The 19,616-nt window shown below is 40.8% G+C and overlaps 3 protein-coding genes across 4 annotated transcripts in view; all 3 read right to left on the minus strand.

Moving 5' to 3' along the window:
• Window positions 1-5,858, minus strand: part of LOC125314478 (TMV resistance protein N-like) — a 61,344-nt gene extending 55,486 nt beyond the window's left edge. Inside the window, exons 1-3 of one of the 2 annotated variants that reach the window (XM_048276850.1) lie at window positions 5,459-5,758; window positions 3,613-4,467; window positions 2,571-3,251 (exon numbers count right to left, since the gene is read on the minus strand). In XM_048276850.1, coding sequence (XP_048132807.1) covers window positions 2,571-3,251; window positions 3,613-4,467; window positions 5,459-5,743 — 1,821 coding nt within the window. In that variant the 5' untranslated portion in view covers window positions 5,744-5,758. Of the gene's footprint in view, window positions 1-2,548; window positions 3,252-3,612; window positions 4,468-5,458 lie in introns of those variants that run through there. The other variant, XM_048276851.1, reaches the window with a different exon arrangement.
• The window catches only part of LOC125314483 (tRNA-specific adenosine deaminase TAD2-like), a 636,221-nt gene that overhangs the window by 354,572 nt on the left and 262,033 nt on the right, over window positions 1-19,616 (minus strand). The gene's annotated exons all lie outside the window — the stretch shown is intronic.
• The window catches only part of LOC115729247 (disease resistance protein RUN1-like), a 1,053,956-nt gene that overhangs the window by 242,415 nt on the left and 791,925 nt on the right, over window positions 1-19,616 (minus strand). The window lies entirely within an intron of this gene.

A 19,616-nucleotide genomic window follows, 5' to 3' on the forward strand; every position in this document is an offset into this window, starting at 1 on the left:
ACTTGGCCGGACACGAGCCAGGCGCGGCCCAGGTCAAAACAGGCCCCGGTCCACGGAATTGGCCCGCGAACAAGGCACACCGGAAACAGAACAGGGCAGGCGAAGGCAGGGTAGGGATATTCGTAGATGTGGCGGCTCTCTTGGGTGGTAAATGGCTCCGAGGTTGACAGTGAGGGTGTGAGGTGGTCGGCACAATTTCAGGGGACAGCCATGGGTGGTGGAGCAGCGACTGAGAGATGAAAACAAAAGCAGAATCGCAGCACAGGTGGAGGTAGAACAAGGTCTCCGGTTTGGGCTGTTCCGGGGTTCCAATGGTGGTGGAACTTCGTGGGGCTGATGGTGGTGGTATGAGGGGGACTAAGGGAGGTGGCTGGTGGCTCTTGGTGGTCGGAACAATTGCGGAACCAAGCGGGGCAGCAGCAGGCAAAACAGAGCAGAAAACAGGGGAACAAAGCAGAAGCTTCGATTCTGGGGGCTGTTCGGGGTTCGGCAAGGGACTAAGGCGGCTCAACAGGGACAGGACAGGTGCGGGGGTGGTCAAAGGAAGGATCGGAGCTGCAGCAGGAGCAAAAACAAAGCAGGGCAGCAGCTGCAGCAACACAGTAGAAACAGAAACAGGGCTACAGCGGGGGAGTCGGGCTGATTCGAGGCTCCCGAGGGGCTGCTGCAGCAGCAGCGATGGCTGCAGGCGATGGAGGGAGTGGTGGTTGATGGGCTGTGAGGTGGTGGTGGCGTTCAGTGGCTGAGGAGGCGTCGCACAAAGTGAAAACAGAAGAAGAAAAGAAGGGTAAAGAAAAAGAAAAAGAAGAAGGGGCAGGGGAGAGTCCGCAGAGCAGTTAACGTGGGGAGAGAGAAAAATCCAGAATTTTTTTGACTAGGGAGGGGCTGAATTGATAAGGTGGGTCCACTTTCATCATTTCCCTTATCTTATAGTTCATAAATCCTAAGGTGCCACAGCATTAGATCATAAATTCTTTTGGAAGTACCCGTCTCCAAGACAGAATCATCGATACACGTTTTCCGGAAATTTCAGTTCTTTCTTCAAGTTCCCACAGCACCTAGTCTAAGAGAGGATCTTATGTGTGAAGAACAGTCAACTCTCTTTGCTCCTCAATGTCAAGGTGAGGTCATTTTTTGAAGAGCATTCTCCCTACTATTTGATATGAGATCTAATTTCTAGTACGCGGTGTTGTATACTCTCAAAATTTTATGTGAAATTGCAGTCATCCTCCCTGTCCTTGCAATTTTGCAAAGTCTCTCAAACTCGCTTCCATAAACTTTAGAATTTTGGATCTCTCACTACGCCTTTTTTAATCAAGAGAGGGGAAGCCACCACGACAACCTCATATCTAATTGGAATCAATCCATATCTCATAGCTATATGATCAAGATCTTGCATGTCCTGTATGGCTTCCAAGTAATGATTATTAATACAAACTCATCCTGCAATTCAGATGCAAATCCCACCTAACACTTAAGCCAATATGGCTCTAACAACACTAGAGCAAAAAAGGGCAACTAATTTGAGAAACTAAGTGCTGCTCATTCCAGTGTGTCATGTTATTGGAACCTCAGAAGTTAATCTTTCATTAATCAGGTTTTCACTCAACATTCAAGAAGAATCCAGGAGTTTTAGCTTCTCAGTCATTTTCCTTCAAAAAATCCATGGCACATAAAGATAAAAAGAGGATCCTAAACAGTTGCCAAGACCTCAGAAATCAAAATCAACAATCAGATTCTCATGCTTTTGTCTATTGAATAACTTATGTAAACTCCGAATTTCTCATGATGTCTTTTTCATATCCACAGTCCACAGGGCGAAAGAAAAATAACTATCTGACCAGTTATCCACGGGCACAACCTATTACTCTTGGACTCCAAGTAAATACTGATTTTGCAGCTTGTAACATCGATAACCTCTGAATTCACTATCAAGCAACCACAGACAACTTACAAAGAAACACTGATTCAGCATCTCTTGACCAAATTCGACAACACTTTCTTCAAGTTTCCAGGCAATTGTAGTACCAACCGAGTCAAGTATCACATCAACGTAATAAAATTCGGGCGTGCCAGGCATTACCTGATCTATAGCATGCTGCCTGAAGCCCAGAACCTCCGGAGAGAATCGTTCACCCGAAGCTACGTCACCAGTTTCCATGGTTTCAAGAACTAGTTTCCAGAAAAATTACAAAATGATAAAAACTCACGGAGAGTATTCTTGGTCGTTTATACTCCACGGGAGTTGTGCCTTCTCTTCCAATATTGACTCCACCAGCATCAAATGCACATCCCACGGGCGGACCAGATGTATGCACATCTGATCTTGCTCTCATCCGACTTTTCTTCTAGAGAAATTGTTTGCCCAATCCTCCTGCTGTGACTCTCCGGACACACCCTTGTCGAGCTTCTCTCTACGAGGCACAGTCGCTTTCATCGTTGTGCTGGTAAAAGTGAGTAGTCACAGCATGCTATTGAGAAAAGAAAAGGAGAAGAACAAGGAGAAATGCCGATCAGCTGAGTTCACTTACCTCTGAATTCCTTCCTTAGCGGGTTTCCTGATCATCCTAACAACAAAAGCAGCGAGCAAACACTGCCATACTCATCTCTGCCAATCGATTTAGAAGCTCCCATGGTCTTGGTTCGCATGCCTCGAGGGAGGACAGCTCATGAAGTACTGTTTGTCTATATTCCTCAGTACTCATTTGACAATCTTGCAAGTCTTCCTGAGGATCTATTTCAATCGAACTAACTTCATGTATATGTGAACTCTCGGCTTCTAAATCAGTTGATTCAAGAACAACCTCGCTGAGTAAAGCTAGATCCATTATCTGATTGTCCAGAATCTCAATCCTTAAATCATCATTTAGTTGCTTGCATATTATTCGGAGCCCCCATTTTTTCACTCTTAAATGCTGTGTTGTAAGGCTAAATTGTACGTATCTCCCCTCAATTTGACCAAAATCGACTTCTCCCCATAGATCTATGGAATTATGAAGCCAAACATGATCCATGCCATTAGACAACAAACCCTGTCGTTGGGAACCCCGACTTTGGCCATTAACATGTTTTTTAATCTTCAAGAGATTGGGCCCCTCTCCATATCCATGAACAACCATACAGAGACTTAATCCAAGAAACTTATGATACAAATCCTCTGAAACCATGAAAGATATTGAATCCCCTTCAACAGGGAGGATCCACTCTGGCATCCGGCATCCGGGAATAATAATAGAGCACTCGGGCCTCTCCTATTATAAAGGTAGACTATTAGAAAGCACCCAAATTTGTTATTTGTATCCGAATAGAAGAATTCAATTTGAGTTCAGTAAGCAATCGTAATGAATTCCACTTCCTACTACAGCTCTATAAATCAGTAGAGATCCAATGATTCTCACTAGAATTCATATACAAGTCTCATGCGATATAAATTATTCCCATAAAAGTACTACGGTAGACACCTCCGTTACATGCATTATGAGTGCAGAATCCCCTAATATTTGTTTGATTTTCCTTAAGCCTTCGATGTTGCATTTTCTTAAGTTTTCCAACCCCACAATGATGAGAGAGAGAGAGAGAGAGAGAGAGAGAGAGAGAGAGAGAGTGTCTAACCTGTGAGGAAATATCAGCCATGGCCAACCCTCTACGGACAAAATCATCCAATGAAGTCAAATGATCAGTATTCTTCAGAGGATGGTGATTTTGTGCGTCAAACAAAATAACATATGGTGGAAGCTTCGGAATCTCTCGTAATCCATCGCACCATGAAACTATCAATGTGGACAAATGATCACGCTTGTGGATGGACATAGGAAGGCTGGTAATTTCATTCCCATGCAGCTCTAAACTTTCTAAAAGGGGAACACATAAAAGGTTCTCAAGAAACTCAACTTCGAATAGACTACAATACCTAAAGTTTAATTTGCGTAATTTTGGAAGTCCGGTCTTCATGCCTGAATCAGCTGAATAATCGTACTTGGGGAAGGTGGTTAGCTTTTTGCACTCATTAAGTTCCAATTCTTCTAAGTTTTGTAACTTGTAAATGCTAGACGAAAGGCTTATCAGCCTATAGCAACCACCTAAGCGCATTCTCCTCAAAGAGACAAGATATTCTATTGATGTAGGAACTTCTTCGATTGCAGTATATCTAAAACAAAGCTCTTTTAGGCCTTCGAGTTCATGTGGAATATCCGGGAACCTTTCAAAATATTCGCATTCTTCAATACGGAGAGCTTGGAGAGTTTTTGAATGGAGAATTGGAAAATAATGAAGTTTAGGGCAATCATTTATATCCACCACCTGTAACTTGTCATGATTTGCAATCGACTCATGTACTACTTCCAAGTTGTCGCAAGACTGGATCTCCAACTCCATCAGATTTGGAGTACGGGACAAGTCGGGTGTACAAACCAGCGAGCCGCATTCATAGAAACTGATGTACTTCAAGTTTTGGAAGCCCTGCGAAAACTGTGAAACCAACTTCGATAAACATTCTGAAAGGGAAAACAAGGACGTTCGTGGGATGCTGTTGCCACTTTTAAGGACTTTCATATTTAGATCAGGCGACTTGAAACCTACTATTCCGGTTGCTTTTTATTCCAAGTTACTATAAGCTAATTTTGTGAGAATTACATACCGGATTGAGGAATTACTGAACACTTAGGAACTTTACCCGGTAATCATAATATATATACATGGGTAAAGCTTTTTTTATGGTCGAGATTAAGCCACATGGCACACTCATGAGCACGCTTTAACCAGCAATTTAGTTTTTTTTTTTTTTGGTAAGGACAATTTAGTTTTTATGATCGCTCAACCAAACATAATTCCTATCAACATACATTTTACATTTTTTCTTCGAAAGAACTGAATAATATATACCCATGTAGTATAAAACAGATTACATACAAAAAATTTTAGACAAATAACAAAAGAATTAGGTATGATACCATTAAAAATCTCAAATAGGCAGACGCATTTATCCCAAACTGATTTTGTCTCACAAAAAAACTCAAATTGGAATACCTGAACCAAATCTATTCTTCGTTAGTAGACAAAAATAGTTTTGGCAAAATTATGCCATGGGTCATGTTGTGAAGTTACTAGAAAGTAATGTGAAGTGTCACATAATGAGAGTGCGGATGCCAACCACATGACAAATCTTGAAATATCATTCACTTTTCACATATATTTATAACATCTAGTTGTATTCCACGTCTTATCAACAAAATGTTCCCATTAAATATTAGAATGGTTTGCTTAATTCTTCAAATCCCAATTTCGCTGCACTTAAAAAATTTTCTAACGCCTGTAGTTACAGTCATTTTAAGAGAAATGGCGAAATGGTTTCTAAAACAAAGGAACACCACTTCCTGTGGTGTACTCATACATATAACACGCCTACCCATGCAGAAATGAGGTTAGATAATAAAAAATGTCAATGTAGGTATATGCTCACCTCAAATTGTTTTGGCTCTCCTAGCATTCTGCCTCCGCTGATATCAAGTACCACTAATTTATTTGGACCAGAGGAAAATTCTGGAATCCAGGGAATGCATCCAGCCCATCCCAAATATCTTAGCTGATTAGGAAGACATACAGGACCTTGGAAAGAAACATTGCTCAGGATAAGCAATTTCAACTTTCTCAGTTTAGTAAAAGCATCAGGACCAATACATATCTCTGTCCGCTTAGGTAACTCCAACACTATGGCTTTGACAGCACAATCCATCTGTATATACATGAATATTTAGGTTATGCATATTCATTAATTATAGTCAATGATAAGAAGCATAGATTTGATCGTGCTTGCAAGTCTTACCATGTTGCATGATAGAACATCAAGAACATCATCATACAGCCATAGCCTTCTGCGTCTCCCGGGATCATCATCACATCCTTGTTTCACGATATCCATACCCATCAATTGAATCAAGTCATGCATTTGTAGCCTTCCTAACTCAATGTATATCAAGGACCTCTTAATAAGAGTATCAAATCCTACAGCTGTTTGAAGATCGCAACTATCTAGAACGTTTTTTGTATACTCTCTTGCTCGCCCCTTAAAGAAACAGGCAATGTGGAGAAAGATCTCTTGCTCATCTTTATCTAGTCCATCATAAGTCACTATGAGCACATTATTAATCTTTCTGTCAAGGTGTTTGGAAAGCTTCTCTAGTATGCTTTCCCATTCAGCTTCTGTTGTACCGCGTAATAAGGAACCCAACACCACAAGTGCTAAAGGAAGGCCTTTAGCATGATTCAAAAAACCATGCACTAGATCTGTCCCGCTTTCTAATTTTTGGTATGTCGGAAAAGCATGCTTTCTAAGTAGCTCACGAGCTCCACCATCATCCTAGCACTTTAACTTCATAGACATGCACATGATCCCAATCTAACCCGGGAGTCAGAAAATGGCTATCTCTTGTAGTAATGAGGATCCTACTCCCACTGCCAAACCATTTGGCTTTTCCGGCTAAAGCACGTAATCGTTCCTCGTCTTCCACATCATCAAGGATGACAAGAACTCTTTTGTTACGGAGTCTATCTCGTATTAGATTAACCCCTCTATCGACATTGGGCACCACTATCTTTTCATGTGGTAATAATATATCGTTCAATAGTTGTCCTTGCAAAGTAACTAAACCCTTGCAATCTTTTGAATTTTCTCGAACACGTGCTAGAAAACTTGAACCTTCAAATTGTCTGAAAATATCATTATAGATGGCTTTCCCCAATGTTGTCTTTCCTATGCCTCCCTGTCCCCATAATCCTACCATGAGAACATCCTTAGACTCAAGGTTTAGCATTGATTTCACCTCAGCCACTCGGGACTCTATCCCAACCGGATGCTCAGCAACTTCTAAAGGTGTTTGGCTTAGGCGATTTGAGATGTCCTTCACAATTTTTTGTAAACCATTTGACTCATCATCTCCGGCAAAAACAGTGAAAGGAAGTTTTAGCATCGTTTTAGCAATTGGAATAAGCAAATAACGAGCAATCACTAGCCAAAAGTGACAAAGCAGTGCATCTCATTTTTAGATAATTATAGCCAAAAGAAAATATATTCCCATCAAGTCAAATTTGAACTTCGAGAGCTCCACACCAATCACAACATGTATCTGCCTTCTTAAGTGATTCGTGTACTTTCGCTTTAGACGTGACGATTCACTTATTCTTCGTTTTGACTCTCATGTGATTTAGGACTTTGAACGATGGTTAAGATTTTGATTCCAAAACCACTAAATTCCTCGAAAGCACGATGTTATTGCTTTACATGGCCTGCACACGCTAATTAATCCCGTACGAAACCTTGTGAACTTTCTTATTCCTTCAAACAAATGGGGTAAGGGCAACAACACTACTTGGCATCCTGTCCATTTGACAAACAAGTTTGGACATTCTATTTTGATCAAATGAGTCAATAAATTTTTCAGCCGATGAAGAGCTAGTGTCCATATTTTTAATTATTGGAAAAGCCATAAGTCTCTTTTATGGATAGCCACGTGATTTTTCGAACTCAAAATGCCACCTGTAACTAGTTTGTGAAATGGTTGGCCAAAATCGAAAATCTATAGAACTCAAAGTGAATAAAATGAAACGTGAAGACCTCAAATAGCCCATAACTAAATAAATAAAAAATTATCACACTGGCAAAGAATAGTTTCATATACAAAAGATGGAACCCTTTCTACTTACCCATCATTCAAAGTCCACCCGATCAAGTTACCGGTGTCCGAAAGAGCTTTCTTCCATCTCTCCATTTTCTCCGGATGCTTAGACTCATGCTTAGCTAGGCCTCGTGCATAACTCGCTCTCCCCCCTCTCACTTCTTTTGGATCTACTTTATAAAACACTGGTAGAACGATGAGGTTATTTTGCTCCTTGCACTCCATAATCTTGACCAGCTCTTCCAAGCACCACCACGAGAAAGCATAATTCTCAGAGAAGACGATGATCGCAATGCGCGATTCTTCGATGGCCTGCATGAGCATCGATATTTTATCTCCCTTCCACAGTTCCTCACTATCTCGAAAAGTGCGTATTCCACCCTGGATTAACGCCGTGTAGAGATGGCCGATGAAGTTTTTACGCACATCCATGCCTCTAAAACTCAAGAAGACTTCGTAAGGCCCTCTGGATTTCGATGAAGAAGCCATTGATACGATGGAGTTCAACTATCAGAAAAGACTCTGGGCTTAAGATTTGATAGTGTTTTCCTATGAAGCACCGGGCGCGTCGGTATCGGACACAGACACGCGTCCGACGCGTTGCAACGCCAGCGACACGCGGCGGACTCGCGAGTCGGAGAGGAAGGAGGGCCGTGAAAACGGAGATCGCAAACTACGAGATCAGGAGGAGAAGGGGAGGAGAATGTCTGCGTCTCGCCATGAGCCAGCGACAGTGGAGGAGGAGGGCGGAAAGACCGCGGATCTGGAGGAAGGGAGGCAGCGAGCGAGCCAACGCTAGAGCGAGCAGCGAGCGTCCCGAGCAGTGAATGGGTTTTGTGTGCGCCGGAGCAGGGAGCGAACGAGCGGCGGAGGAACAGAGCAAGAGAGCGCCGGAGGAGAAACGAGGCAGCCAAAATGACGGTGGTTCTCGTTGCTTCGTTCACTTGGCGATACAGAGAGGTGAGGCCTGTGTGTTCAAAAGGAAAAGAGAGAGACAACAGAGTCTGGGGGAAGAGGCGAGATGAGAGACGAGCGAGGAGAGAGAGCGTGGGGAAGTGTGAGATTTTTTTTTGTATTAAAAGCTGTCAACTCACTCGCACGAACCCGACCTCCATCCAACGGCTCTCCTTCCATCATCATCCATCTCCTTTCATTTTTGACCTTGTCGCCCTCCCTCTCATCATTTTCAAATCTCACGCGATCTTCAAAAGGTCTTCATCCGTCACTCCGAAAAAGAAAAGTAGGGAGCGGCGATTAATTAGGGCAAATCATGGATAAATGAATTCCCAGCCGTGTAACGTGAGTAATAATTGGTGTGTTTGGCTTCTTTTTGTGTGTTTGTTCTTTTTTTAAATAAATTTCTATTTTGGAGGAAAATGAAATTTGCCATTGCCATAGAAGTGGTGAATAGTGTTTTTAATGTAAATTCAATCTAACCTTTTTTTGTTATTTATTTATTTGTGAAATCATAAAAATAATAATTAATATAAAATGTGTCTCAGCATGTCGAAATTTTCTATTTTTTGAAAAATTACATATCGACGTGTCATGTCTCGTTCTCATATCGTGTCGGTGCTACATAGGTTTTCAAATAGATTGTTCACCACTTGATTTTTTGTTGATTTATTCTTATATAGTAGAGGACATAGATGCATGACTTTTTTTTACTGAAGACCGCGTACCACCTCGTGATTTGAAATATCAGATATGTTGATTGAAACAAGTTTCTCTGTGGCTGACAAAATTATTGTACGGAAGGATAAACAAACCCTAGGGTGGCGGATCTAAGTCATCATGGGCTCACTCATAAAAACAACTTTAGTTTCTTCCTTGATATATAGTAATTTATCCTATGACCACTCAAGAGATATAATCCCACGCACAATCAGGTGTACAAGTAAATAGTAAAATTAGATCAATAATAGTAGAAATTTGGAAAAATTGGCGCTCAAGTATGGACCAAGGTAAGTTAATGGGCGTGAACACATGGACTTTATCTTCACCAACGCGTTGTTGGGATTCTCTGACGGACACAAGCTTGTCTGTGGCCGACAAATGTAGTAGAGAAATAGCTTTGGGGTGGTGGATACTTGTCATCTGGTCATGGGCTCACTAGTCAGAAAAACTTTGCTGGCTTCGAAATGGGAGAAAATATTAGGTAGTCCAGCCACCGACCGTCACCGTGCACCCCAATCAATCGGGAATGGACACCTGGCTCCTTGTCAGCCGAATGGTAAAGTGCAAATAATACAAAAAAATGTAAAAATGGGAAGAACAATGACAAATTCGCCTCCCCAACCGAAGGAATCTTTGCCACCATGTGCCCCGCTCTAGCCCAGCAATCATAGGACTAAGTGACAAACCTCCTCCTTTCCACCCATTTTTAAAAAAATGTCCGGAAATAAAGACAATAAAGCCGAGCACTGGAGCAGAGCGCGAGAACAAGGGCTGGAGCAGAGAGCCCTTGAGCGACGGAGCGGAGGGCGGGAGCGGAGGCCGAAGCAGAGAGCAAGCCGAGTGCCGGAGCAGTCCGCATGAACAAGGGCCGGAACGGAGCGAGCGATCGAGCAGAGAGGGAACGAGAGATCCAAAAATTTTGAACTCGCTCGGGAAAGGGAGGAGGAGCAGTCTTCTTTCTTCGGAAAGAAGCAAAAGGAGGAGAGAGAAAAAGAAGGTCTAAGGATAGGGTAATTAATGTGGGCAGGCCTAGTAAAGGAGGAAACTTTTTAAATGAAAATTAGGAAAATAGAATTTTGTGTGTGGAAAGCCGGTGGGCTTCATTCGGCTAACGTGGAGCCAGTGTCCATTCCTGATTGGTTGGGGCGCACGGCGACGGATGTAGCCGGACAGTCGCGACCCTTCAAGACCTTGGTCTAGACATGGCCAAATGGAATTATGGGCCCGGAATCTATCCTGAACCGGCTCGTTGACCAGCCTGTTGATCGGGCTCACGGTTCCAATCCGGAACCCGCCCTCAAGGGCCGGTTTCGATTTCTAAATTTTCGGAATCGGCCCGGAACCGTCGGTTCCAACCCATTTAAAAAAAAAAATAGAAGGAGGCTTGGAGGAAAATAGCCATTGGGCCTAAAAACCGACGATTCCGAATCGGAACCGGCACTTCAAGAGCCGGTTCAGGTTCCACCTTTTTAGGAACCGGAACCGGCCACCTCTACCTTGGTCGGATGAGCTAATGGATTGCCGATAGACTCGCCTTGGATAGCGGCGGGCTTTCTAGGTGCAGGCCCTCCTAAGCCCATACTAACTCGCAACTGGAGTATTTTTTTGGATTTTCCACAATAACGATCAATCGTATTCGATCTTAGTGTGGTCAAGTAGCATGTGCAATGTGTGCATGTAATTGGAATCGCCACCAATCTTTCTTGGAAGGTAGACCGAAAACCTCATTGAGTGACTGTGAGAGCTCGTTCAATTTTGTGGAATCAAGATAAACTGAGTGATTGGGAGAGATCGTTTAGTTCTACGGAACTAAAGATAAACTTGAGCGATTGGTGAGAAGTGGCTACCAAAATCGATGTTGAGGTAATTGTGCGCACCTAATCAGTATGAAGCTATTAATATAAAAACATATTTAGTAAACTACATCTGAATTGTAGAAGTTGAAGAGATTTGTATGGAGTTAACTATTCTTAGCGGATCAAATTCAATGTAGTTGATGCACTAAATTCGCTCAATAATTTTCTGGATAGATAACTATACCGCTACTTTGTAATGCATACAATCAGTCATTTTGAGAATTCAATGGTCATATACCCACTTGTCTAAACTCAATCCACTAAATTTCGATTGTTGAAAAGATGGAGCTTGCATGATATCCACCTTATCTGATGTGTACGACTACAATCATCCGTGATAAAACAGATTCATAGGATATATTTTTTAAATGAGGGGATGACCGTAGTGTTGCAAGTGGATCGAATTATAGCAGCTTCCCAGTCCCCGGTTGTAAAAAGATGATAATCAATTTTTGGATTGTGGGCTGAAGAATTAATTCCAATCCGAATCCATGATCATAGGTGTAAGAGGAATTTGTTCGGTAAGTATCACAACTAAATCCGTGGAACATTACAAGTTCTCATCCTTGGATTACTTGTAAGAAAATCCAAGTCGAAGTCGAACTTTTTTAAGTGTCTTAATTTGCTTTTTCCTTTTCTTTTATTAACTTTTGGCTTTGATACTCAACTTCCTCTAGTTGTTACCTAGCTATAATTTGGTTTCGATAAATTAAGTTGACCGGAGATTGTGTAAAGAGCCGCAACCAACCATCACGCTGCCACAACCTTTACCGCAGCCACCCTTTAACAGCCATATAAGCCAACGTGATCGCCACCGCCAACCACCAACATACTACATCTCCACCACCGCCAACCACCCAAGCGACCACCACCACCAACTTCAAACTCATTGTTTGTCGTCTCTTTGTGGCTAGCCGAGGCGTAAATCTCAGAACCGAGGTCCCGAAACCTTGAATCAAGAGTTTCCTAGACCTCGGACTCGAGGTGGCAACCTCAAGCGAAGGTCATAGGGGTCGGGTATAGCGAGAGAGATAGTCGCAAGGCCCAGTGTGGTGCACGACAACAAATTGCCATCGGTGTTGGCCTCATAGCATTAACAAGCGGTAGCAATGGCATTGCACAGTGTCGACGACCGTTGACCATGGAAGAGGATGGAAGGGGAAAAAAATAAAAACAATTTTCAAGATTAATAAATTAATCCATCTTGAATTGAGTTGGCACTCCTATATAGCAATGTGCATCATTCTTTGTTGAGTAAGCAAGTCATCGATCCAGTGACCCATTTGGCTTAACAGCTGATCATTGGGCCATAATTGATAAGTCTATATAAGTGATTATTAGGCCGCTAGCGATCAATAAGCAGAAGTCAGTCAACCCCATCTCTCATTTTTCTTCATCTTCAACATTTACTCACATATTAAGTTCAAACGGTCTTTGTCTCTAAGATCATTTGTTAATTTCATTCATTTCCTTTTTGCTTTCAAAGATTTAATCGTGTTCTAAATATCACAATGGAGAACAAAAATAATAACAATAGCAACTGTGTAATAGCAACTGTGTAGGGTCATTCCCACATAGACATGACAAAATGGATCTAGAACCCTTATTGTGTAACATATATTTGATGGTGTGCGTCATAAATGGGCTGCATTAAGTTTCAGTCAAAAATGAGTTATTTTTTGAATTTCTTAAAGTAGAAAAAAAAATCTGCACAATGTTTTGGCAATGTCATTTTTTAGGAAATTTGTAAGAAACAAACTAGATTTGATTAAATATCAAACCACTTATGAATCAACCCAACCCGACCTACTCATTTGACAAGTCTTTTCCCGTACAATCCCGACTTCACATTACAAATGTTGTGGAACTCACTCTGAGTACCGTGATAACAATGTATACATGCTAGCTCTGCCTTCACAACCAATTGAATTTGACTATGCAAGATAAAATGACTCATCGATTAGGAGGATGCTAAAAGATAGAACTTGCCAGGACACTTCCCCGAATTATGCCGTAACCTCGAAAAGCCCCAAGCAACCGTGGGGAGGCTTCACAAAGAAGAAGATGTATGGAGGAATTTCCAGCTTCGGATAAATGTAAATCATAACACGAAGGCGATTTGCAAGGAAATAAATGTAGGACGGCACCTTTTTCACTCCTCATTTGGCTTTGACTTTATTTTAATATTTTGACTATATTACCCATTATGCGGCCCACCACTCTCGTTATAATTCTACAAAAGTGATCTCATTTTTTTTTTGTCAACTTTGTGTTATTTTGTTTCTTTTTTTCCCTTTTGCGGGTCTCACTTTCCTTCTTTTCTTAAAGCTCTTATTTTCAATTACAGGCAATTCTCGTGCTCGTCTCACGTTCAATAATTTTCTTTGGACGTTTTTCTTGATCCAAAATGTTGTATTGCTCTAATGAATTTCAACTTTACAATCCTATAAAATCCCACAGTTGGCTCGCATTCACACCGATAAAGATTGAATTTACAAAGACAATATAAACATACATTGGCAAACCTTGAAAGCGTCCCACTTGGAAGATCAAGGTTCTCTCTGCTGTTCTTAGCCCTTACTGATTCATATGCTTTCAAACGCTTTGACATGAACTCAAAAATGGTTCCTTTATTAGTCCTAAAGAGATCTAACCGCACCATTTGAAATGTAGCTCATAGATTTCTAAAACAAATGCAGCTCTCGAAGCTTTTGCTCATTGGACAGATGAACCAGCCAAACAAGCACATTGGCCAACGTACGTTATTGCAGCAAAATTACGTGAGCCAAATCTCACACCAAAATCTAAATACAAAAAAAAAAAGAAAAATATAAAAAATCTAAGAAAAGCAAACGACTCACGATTGCCTTCAACTTGGAGACACCTTTTTTTGGCAGTCACATGCAAGAAGACTAGAGAAAAATATATTAAAAAAGAAGAAGAAGAGAGAGAGAGAGAGAGAAGCGATGCTTCTCAATGTTACCGTCCATAGTACAAGAAGAAGCTGTGTGTGGCTGAGAAAAGGGGCTCCTTGGGAAGGTTAACGGTGAGCCCAATGCCGGTGCCACCGAAATTGTGAAGGTTGGCGTCATTAATATTCACCTTCTCAATGTCCTGTGACTTGAGAAGTAGGAAGTCGTGGAAAGAAGACAATAACCTGTAAGAGAGAAAACATAGAGACGACAATAATGTTGTAAGAGCAATAAGAAGAAGGAAAGTGGGACCCGCAAGGAAAAAAGAAGAAACAAAATAAAAGAGTTGATCAAATAAAATAAAGGGATCACTTTTGTTGAATTGTAATTTAAGTGATGTATCACACAAGGGATAATACTGTCAAATATTTAAAATAAGGAGTGTCAAAGTCAAAGGAAGATTGGAAAAAGCACCACCCAAAATGTATTATAAATGTCATATCTTTCATATAGTGCTCACTAGAATGTCATAATTTTCAATCGATCACTAGAATGTCATAATTTTCGTGTTACGATTACTAGAATATCATAACTATAAGAAACATTCCGAGTGTTTAATTGAACATTGTTTATACTATTTGACAATAAAATTCATTTTTAGTTTTTTTTATTGAAAAAGGTAAATTATCTGGCACAGTCCGATGTGGTATGCGTTGATGAAGTCTTGCTTTTCATGGATTGCTTGGGTTAAAAAACTAACCGGATCCAATACTCGTGTACATGGGCCGTCGAAGCAAAAGTTGACAATATATTTGTTTGAAGAAATTACTCAGCTTAGAAGCTTGTTGATGCCACATGTTAAAAATGTGAAAGGTAATCGGGCAGACACATCCTCATGGTGCTCTTGGAGACAAATATCCAGTTCGAGCGACGTATGTTTCAGGTTTTGAGTTTCCATGACGAGATTGAAGGACGAAAATGGAGTTGTCCTGCAGCAATCTCTGAGCATATCTTTGATATTCAAGCAGCTTTATGTGGTAGCATTTCCCAAATCAAAGTATTGAAGGTAGGATGGGCTAATCGGGTATTGCCAATACTAATTATGTTCTTACATGTTTGTAATGAGAGTTCGGAATTGAGGGCTCATATGTTTTTCCTTCGTGATTTCTCCATGGAAGTTTGGCAGCATGTATTACAACTTAGGGTCCATTTGTTTGAAGGAAAAAAGCTAATCGATCTGTAGAAGACGTTTTATGTGAACTGAAAATGATAAGTTTAGATTTTGAGAAAACAACTTCCCCTTCTAGCAAGAAGGAAACCACTTTCCTTAAACCCCCAAACAAATGGAAACTAGAAAAACGATTTTCATGAAAAATATTTTCCTTTATCATAAATTGAGGGCTCATATCTTTTTCCCTTGAATGTCTTCCATTTGATTTGAGAACCCACTAGCTTTTGAGACCATAAGATTCCAACTTTTGGATGTCAATTATGAGATGTCATAATAACGAAAAATGGTCGGTTCGGTACAATAATTACTATCAGCATATGTGAATCAGCTATGGAATGATGAGATGTAAAATCAAGTATATATGATATGCCATGATTACGGACGTATAAAGATTCACATATATAAAATCTGCTACTATAAGTGGAAAATTGAAGAAGGCAACCAAACTTGGTCAACTGGACCACAAGGGCACAAACCATTTCAAGCAAAGATGGTGTATTAATCATGATAATGGAGCGAAAATCTCTATCCTTTGAGACAAAGTCGTAGTGTATTCATCAATTACCCACTCTCTCAACTTTCCTGAAAAAAATTTCCTCAACTCCAACCCAAAAAAAAAAAAAAAAAAAAACTTTCCTGAACAAAGCTCGAGGTGATTGATAAACACACAACCAATGACGTGGTGATTGTGGTTGTGGTCGCTAATGGGTCCGTCACATTTGCCGTTGGGAGACTTTTGTTTTTTTTTTGGTCGGACCGCTGGGAGACTATACACCTGAGAACGGGTCATTCTCCATAGCTCTCCCTAACTATACACTCGCCTATATTCAATGCTACAATTTGTACACTCACATTAGCACAACATAGTCATAGCTCATAAAATTAAGTGAACAAGTTGTTGACCCGCATCTTCGACACGTTGCAAATAGTAACTCGTGATTTTGGAGTTCATTTGTATCAAAATATCTTTTAGCAAAAGCCAAAAACGATAAAAGAATAGACTTGTTGTGCCTGAAAGTCTACTGTTACATGTTAGAATTACATCCCGAGTATATAGTTGTTGGGAAAATTCCCTATATTATTTTGATGATGATAAAGACAATCAAAGACCAATAAGTGCCTACTTTCCCGAAATGAACAGACCCAACTAATGTCAAGAAGTCACCCTTGTCCCTCCCGATGCTTAGCAATTCCTATTTGATGGAGTCCACAGCTGTTTCGTAGCACCCAAACTGCTGCACGGTCGTGGCCGCACCATCGACAGGTCCTTGCGGCACCTAGTGATAGCACCATTTCGACCGTGGAGGTGACAATAGCTGACACATCGTCATGATCGTAGCTGCGCAAGCTTCTGATTTAGTCCAAATAAAACCTGAACTCGATCAAGGGAAAGAGCATCCCTTATTTGAATGGTTCTTAAATTTGTATAATTCATATTATATTCTATGGATTTTGTCATGCTGCATATATTTGTCTCTTTTGTAGACTTTTGCCCCACTAATTTTTTAAATGACAAACTTGACCCCTTAGAAATGAAAAGACCAAACTGACATCAAAGAAATCTCACAACTAGTATTTGCGTTTGTACTTTTCATAATATAAATAGAAAAAATAATATTAGAAGTTCGAAAATTTTGTATGGAAGACAGTTAAGTGATAAGCCTTTTTTGTTGCCAGGGAGCTATAAACTTTTCAAGTGATGCAACCAAATCCTAAAGTCTTTTTTTTTTTTGGGTTCACCCTCGAGCCAATTACAGTACCAATACCCATTAAACTTCATCACATTTTAAACGGAGGAAAAATAGAGCATACACCACCATTGTATCTCTTAAATTAATGGCGGATTTAGGACCCTTGTGTAATTTATTTTTTGCGCTAGATATTATGAACTGAATGATTTACGATTAGAATGCATTTCATACTAAAAATTTAGAACTTCTGAGGAATTTTTTTCATAGAAACATATCCAATCATAAAAAACCTAAAGGGAACAATTTTATTTTTGCACGAAAAATCTCATGCCAATTAGTACGTGAACTATCGTGCTTTAGTATGACACGGTTAAAACATAAAAAAAGGTCTACGGCTAAACTTACTCCTACCCTTGCTCCATGGACACCACCGCTGCAATTTTCCCCTTTTGTTTTTCGTCAATTGGGCCAGTCCATCAACGTTAGGCGGGTTTTTTTCCTGGTGAGTGAGATTATGAATAGAATACAATCTTTACTATCTTAGGAAGAGAACTCAAAATTTAACTTTTTATACAAATTATTTTGTTTGCAACATGATAAACTGGCAACCCCTTAATTTCCTACGCTGCCATTTTAATATTATTATTTTTTTGGCGGATTAAGATACTGTACTTTTCATATCATGTTTTTCGTCACAATATCCAACTTAATTAAGTAGGGATAAGAATTTTTAATAGTACAAATAGAACGCGTTTCAGTTTCAAGATAGTCATAGCCTTATCGTGAGAATCGCCCGCATTTTTATTACGAATCTTTAACTTATAGAAACTCATTTGAGGCTATTGGAACCTATAGGTGCGATGTTTGTTCTACTAATAATAAAACAAATCTTTTGCTGGTGAAATGGCCACATGCTCCAAGTGATTGGGGTTGATCCGAAATTGAAATGGCTCAAAGTTTGGCTCAATCCGTGCTCGGCCTAATCTTGTGACGAAATTAATTTCCTCCATTGCGCTACTCGGACACAATGGAATTTTTTTATTTATTTATGAATTCACTCTCTTTTTACTGAAAATTGCTTCACAATACCCGTACAATCATAAAAAGAAAATCAAGAATAGCTTAGTACCGTTCATATTGACGGTTATCTGTACTTTTAAGTAACGACATATTAGGTTGGTAGAGATGATGCAAAGCATTGCGCGTTGAAATCCTTCGACGGGGCTTTGCCGGTTATGGATTCTAGGCCCAAATTGACTTTGGCCCAAAGAGGGTTACTTACGCGGGAATCTTTTATCGAACTTAATCCGTTCGTTTTCCGAAAAGGAATTCGGGTCGATTTTGGACGAGAGAGTGTCAAATGCAGTAGATTTACACAAAAGAGCGCGTTACAAACAGGCTTTCGACAACTTCGACGGCCCAATATGCAATAGTAACAGTATGTGACAACTTTCGACGTGACCCTAGAATTGAATCGACAGGATCGGAAGATGATATAGGACACAATGCTGGAATTTAATCAACAAAGATGGACGGGGGATTGTAGGACACAATACCGGGATTGAATCGACTGCACTGGACAAGATGGGTGAAGAGTGCAACACCGGAATTTAATCAACGGCACTGAACCTAATGAGTAGACGCCGGAATCTAATCGACGACACCTAACTCTGGATATGATACTCGTCGGAATTGAATCGACGACGGGGATCTAAAAACTACAGCTAGGCTAGGCTAAAGGCTAAAGGTTAAGAGCTAAGAGCTAGTTTGAAAATGTAAGTGTTTTGGATTTGTTGTGTGTCTGTGTATCTTGCTATTGCGAGGTATCTATAGGCAAGCTCTTTGGTAACCGCCGAGCGGTTTCTTCCTTTGGCCCCACGCTTTGCTCTTTTCCATAAGCCACGTGGATGACGGTTTCCTAGTCTTCGCGCCTTTTCTTTTTTACCTCGTGGGGATTACCGCCAACCGCTTCGATCGTGGCCTCCCTCCGCGCGCTTTTCTTGTTCTAGAAGGAAGTGGCGCCAGAATTTATCCCGACACGTGGCACATTTCTGATTGATACGTTCCTCGCTTCGGTGTCCCTTCCTGTAGGCGATTATCGCTTCCTCACGTGCTTGTCACGAGTCTCCCTTGGATTATTTTAAGTGTCAACATATGCCCCCTTAAAAGATGTAAATCGAAGATTTACCTCTTTTAAAATATCTTCCTCTGGTTTGGTGATCTCCAACTATACAAATGATGATTACGCTTTCCCTTTGATCTCTTTTCCCAAAACGCAACCTTTCGACTTCGTACCGTGCACCGGCCTTTTCTTCGTCTTGCTTTTAAGGATCTTGAAAAAGCTCCCAATTGTCGTCTTTCCTCATCAGCGGTTTTCCTTGAACCCTAAACCCCTTTTTTCCGAGTATTCCAAGCTCTCATGGCGACCGAAACCCCCGAGTTCCTTCCTCACCGGTTCATCGCTCGCTTCGATGGGATCATCAATAGTGATGATGCTGATCACTGTTTTCTCAAGTTGTTGAACAATCACCGAGAGTACGCCGGTCTTATTCTTGGGCCCGGTCTCCATGATCACCACC

Source organism: Rhodamnia argentea, chromosome 3 (assembly GCF_020921035.1).
Source record: "Rhodamnia argentea isolate NSW1041297 chromosome 3, ASM2092103v1, whole genome shotgun sequence".
Lineage (NCBI taxonomy): Eukaryota > Viridiplantae > Streptophyta > Magnoliopsida > Myrtales > Myrtaceae > Rhodamnia > Rhodamnia argentea.